The 4,332-nt window shown below is 40.0% G+C and overlaps 1 protein-coding gene across 1 annotated transcript; it reads right to left on the reverse strand.

The window, feature by feature from the left end:
- Positions 1-620: 620 nt before the first annotated feature.
- On the reverse strand, positions 621-3,981 carry LOC149422746 (uncharacterized). Its single transcript, XM_089633939.1, has 2 exons — positions 3,822-3,981; positions 621-3,268 (listed from the first exon to the last, which is right to left on the reverse strand). The coding sequence occupies exons 1-2, from the start codon at positions 3,905-3,907 to the stop codon at positions 1,171-1,173; spliced, it is 2,184 nt and encodes a 727-aa protein (XP_089490065.1). The 5' UTR covers positions 3,908-3,981; the 3' UTR covers positions 621-1,170.
- Between the last annotated feature and the right edge of the window lie 351 nt (positions 3,982-4,332).

The following is a 4,332-nucleotide window of genomic DNA, read 5'->3' on the forward strand; positions in this document are numbered from 1 at the left end:
TCTGCCCGTTCGATCGATTGATGCTTAACGCCAGGAAGGGTAGTTCTACCTTTTGCGCCGGCTTCATTTCAATGGCAGAAAAGACAGAATTATTCAATGTTTTTATATACCAATCTCTTTGTAAAGGTCCCAACTATATGTATATAATTATTGAATCGTAATGCAAGTTTTCTTTTTAAATTTATCTTCGTGCCTTTCGTTTACATTGGTACTTCAACAAAAGGATAGTACATTATTTGTTATTGCAATAATTCAATTCCTGGAATGAGGGTTTTTATGACCGTGAAACCCGATTTGAAATGACCTATCTATGTTCTGCCTCACTTAACTCCTATGTGCAAGCGAGCGAGATATGTCGAGCGTATTTAAAGAAAGAAGGTATAGGCAAATACGGATAGGCAGACTGTAATAAACATATTACAAGGTTAATTGAGTTGCATTTCCAATATTATTCGATTTTCGTTTAGTACTTTTATTGCTTGGGTATGCTGGGTTACTTCGTAGATAAAACCATTTAAAATAAATTAAAGAAATTCAATCTTTATTTTCGCACCCGACAAATCTTATGATTTCAGCGAAAATTTTAGTATTGATTTAAAATAAGAGAAAATCAGCAATGTACGCTTTTGGAGGCAAGATCTCAGTAGGGAAATTTCCTTAGGTCTAGGGGAGAAAAATTTAATTGTGAAAAGGGAGAAAGCATACAAATGTAGAGAAATTCTGAAATGTTAAAGAAATGAACTCAAATTCTAGGGAAATTTATAATTTTCTGGGAAAATATTAAATTCTCTAGCCACCCCCCCCCCCCATGGATTCGAAAGAACCGTTGTTCAATTGAGCCGGTTCACCGAACCGGATCTTTATGGAGAGCTGGAACCCAGCAACTACATATTGATTCTGTAGAGGATGTAGTATGGCAGGAGGATGTCACATTTGAGAGGTCAACTGAGAGCTTACCGCACTGCCACTAGTTTATTGTACATGTACACACACAAATATAATTGTACTAAATTGTACGGTCAACGGATAATTCTTTAGCATAATATATTATTTATTACAGTCAAAAGTAATACTTATGTAGGTAAATAATTTATTTGCACAATGGTTTATTACTAAATAAGGGACTCTTACGATTAGTGAAAATATAACATAATAATTGAAATAGAGCATTTACTCTGCAGTTTTAGGCACATCGATAGATTTGCCTTTCAGTCCCAAGGAGTAAAGGAGGGCCTTGTAGCTGGGGTCCCGGCCACGGAACCTCCTGAACACCTCGTTGGAGTGGCAGCTGCCGCCCGACGCAAGGTACGTGTCCCGATAGCGCCGCCCCACCTCCTGCACCGCACTCTCGTCGTGCTTAGCTTCATAGAACGCACTGTAGATGTCAGCCGCAATCAGCTGCGACCACACGCTAGAGTAGTAGGCTGCCCCCCAATCTCCCGAGAATATCTTGCCAAAGTTGCAAGGATGGGAATCATTCTGGTCATACGGAAGTGTGTGATACAATGGCCATAATTCCTTTACGAGATCCCTCCAAAAGGCTTTGGAAGAATGTAACTGGATATCCAACGAGGAGAGATATAATTCCTTGCATAGATCGTACCCTGCCATGTGCGTGCGGACTTGCTGAATGTTTTGAATTATTTCATCGGAAAGTGGTTCTTGCGTGGTGTAATGGCTGCTGATGGCTTTGAAGGTGGAAGACTCGTAGAGCCAGTGGGTCATAACATGACCGCACACGTCTGCCACATCCCACTCCACATTGGAGATGCCGGCCACGTCCGAGTAGTTGGCTTCAGTGAGTAAATGCCTGAGTGAATGCCCAAACCTATGGAATAGGCACTGCACTTCTTTGAAAGACAGAAGCGATGGCTTTCCGTACATGGGAACCTCAAAATTGAAAATCAGCGCTGCCAAAGGGTGGGTCTGCGTAATGGAGCTTCTATTCCTTATGGTCAGCATCCAGCCGGAGTTATCCTGAACTTTGATCTTCTCACATTCCCTCGCATAAGGATCGAGATAAAAGCCGGCAATTGGAGAGCGACTATCGGCTTCAAATATTTCGAAGAATTTCACATCCTCGTGCCACGTATCTACATTTTTCCTTTCTACTATTTTGATATCGAAGAGTTTAGTACACAGATTAAACAGACCTTGCAGAACTGCGGGCAGGGGGAAGTACTCTCTGATTTCATCGGCATCGAAGTTATACAAGGTTTTCCTCTGCTTTCTTTTCCAATATGGTACGTCGGAGGGCCCCAAATTGCCGGTGAACCCTCTTTCTTGGGCGAAATTGCCTAAGCTTTCCAACTCTAGATTTTGGATGGGTCTAGCTCTCTCCAGTAGACTAGATAACATGTGTTTGACATTATCCACCGTTCCAGCCATCTTGGTTTCCATACTCATATCAGCGTAAGTTTCGAATCCTAAGCAATTGGCTTGCTGGCGCCTATAGTCTCTAATCTTTTCTAATGTGGTACTGTTTTCCAATGATTTTTCAACAGTAGTGGAACAACGTGAAATGTGACCCTGCCAGGCGTTCCATCGCAGATTCTTGTCGGGGCAATATTCCATGAAACCTTCGTAGACATGGGGCAGAAGGGAAACCTTCCAAGGTCCGCGGTCGGGCTCGTTGACGTCTGCGGCCATGGCCTTAAGCAGCTTGTCGGGGAAGTCGCGTACCACGTTTGGGTCCCTGACGGTGTGGCTAAATATTTTGGTGGCTAATTCCAATTTGTCTCCGAACTGCTTCCGTAAATTCTTAATTTCAAAATTAGTTGAATCCAATCTCTCTCTATTGATGTCGCTTAGTTCCAATCCATTCAAGCGACCTTCCAGGGCATATTTGTCAAGGATTCTGGATTCCTCTTCTGATAGAGACTTGCTATCGAGTTTGGCTTGGCGGAGAGCTTTGTTAATAGGAGCACTTCGGAACTTGGAGGTGTTAGCCCGGTGAGCTCTGGTGTGGATCTGCATGTATGACTTGGTGGGCATTAGGGTGCTGTTCCCCATGTATAGGGTCTTGGCCAGACCCCAGGTCAGCTCCATAGGACAACTTAAATGTTCTAAAGGATTTATAACTTCAGTGAAAACATTCTGAACATTATCAATAGAATTTTCAATATTCCTCACTTCGTTTTCGTAATCGATGGTGTACTTGCTCATGGCGGCGATGCATTTTTCAACAGTGAATGAGTTAAATTCTGGTAACCCATCGGGTCTGAGAAGGGAGTTCTTTTCTTTCAAATCTTCTCCGATTTCTGGTACCCTGGAAACAAAGATATGTGTGTTATGTTAGAAAAATCAAACAAAGATTTACCGATTAACTCACTACAAACTACGTAACATGTAATATTATTCAATAGCAAATATGAGAAAAGCTGAAAATGAATAATTAGTCTCAATATTTCAAAAAAATTTCATTATTATCATGCATTATTGCAAAGAGCGAGTATATTACAAACAAAAATTTAATAATTATGCGTTGAAGAGAAACATCTGCTAATAAAGTTAGTTCTTTAGCTAATAACCTTATTTTTGTTAATATCACAATATTATCAATAGGAATGGCCAAGGGGTTCTATTCAGACGGCTTTGGAATGGCACATGGATTACGATTTTTCAGAAATCGGATAGTGATGTTGATAAATACTATGGTGAAGGGTTCAGATGACAGCATAAGCTACTGCATATGTATATTATTATTATACGAGTAGGGTAACTATTTACTTCGTTTTGTATTGATTCTAACAAAATAGAAAAATATTATGTATAGGCAGATTATCCTTTGGGGCAGGGGAAAAGTGACCATATTTACTCACAATACGATGTATCCACTGTGTCTCTTCTGATAAGAGAAGTTGTTCCTTCTTAATAATAGTCTTTTACCACAAAAAGACACGGCCATGTCGACGAATTTAGAAAATGTGTTTTGGTTGTGATTACACCGGGCATCCGTAAGAATTTTAGTTTGACATAATGTTTTATTCCCGTGGCAACAATTCGCACTAATTACCGACGCAGTCTAAAATTTACTGCTTTACCGGCACAAATATTCTTTTTGTTTTAGAAAGAAGGCCAGAGATGGCAGTACTAGTATTAAATGCATAATATAATACGTGTACGGTGCGTGGTTTATTTATGTTTCTGCGTGTACGGGACCAGGGACGTGCAGTGATAATATAATATGGCAGTGATTTTATACAGATTTTAGCGATATAATCATTTTGATTCTTGTTTTGATATGACATTAAATTAAAATAACTTTTCCGGCTTGAGCCGCTGTATAGTATTGTATTGTCTAAAACGTGGTAACTTAAATTTATAATTATT

This window comes from Hesperophylax consimilis, chromosome 7 (genome assembly GCF_061612785.1).
Source record: "Hesperophylax consimilis isolate HC1 chromosome 7, BYU_Hcon_1.0, whole genome shotgun sequence".
Taxonomy (NCBI): domain Eukaryota; kingdom Metazoa; phylum Arthropoda; class Insecta; order Trichoptera; family Limnephilidae; genus Hesperophylax; species Hesperophylax consimilis.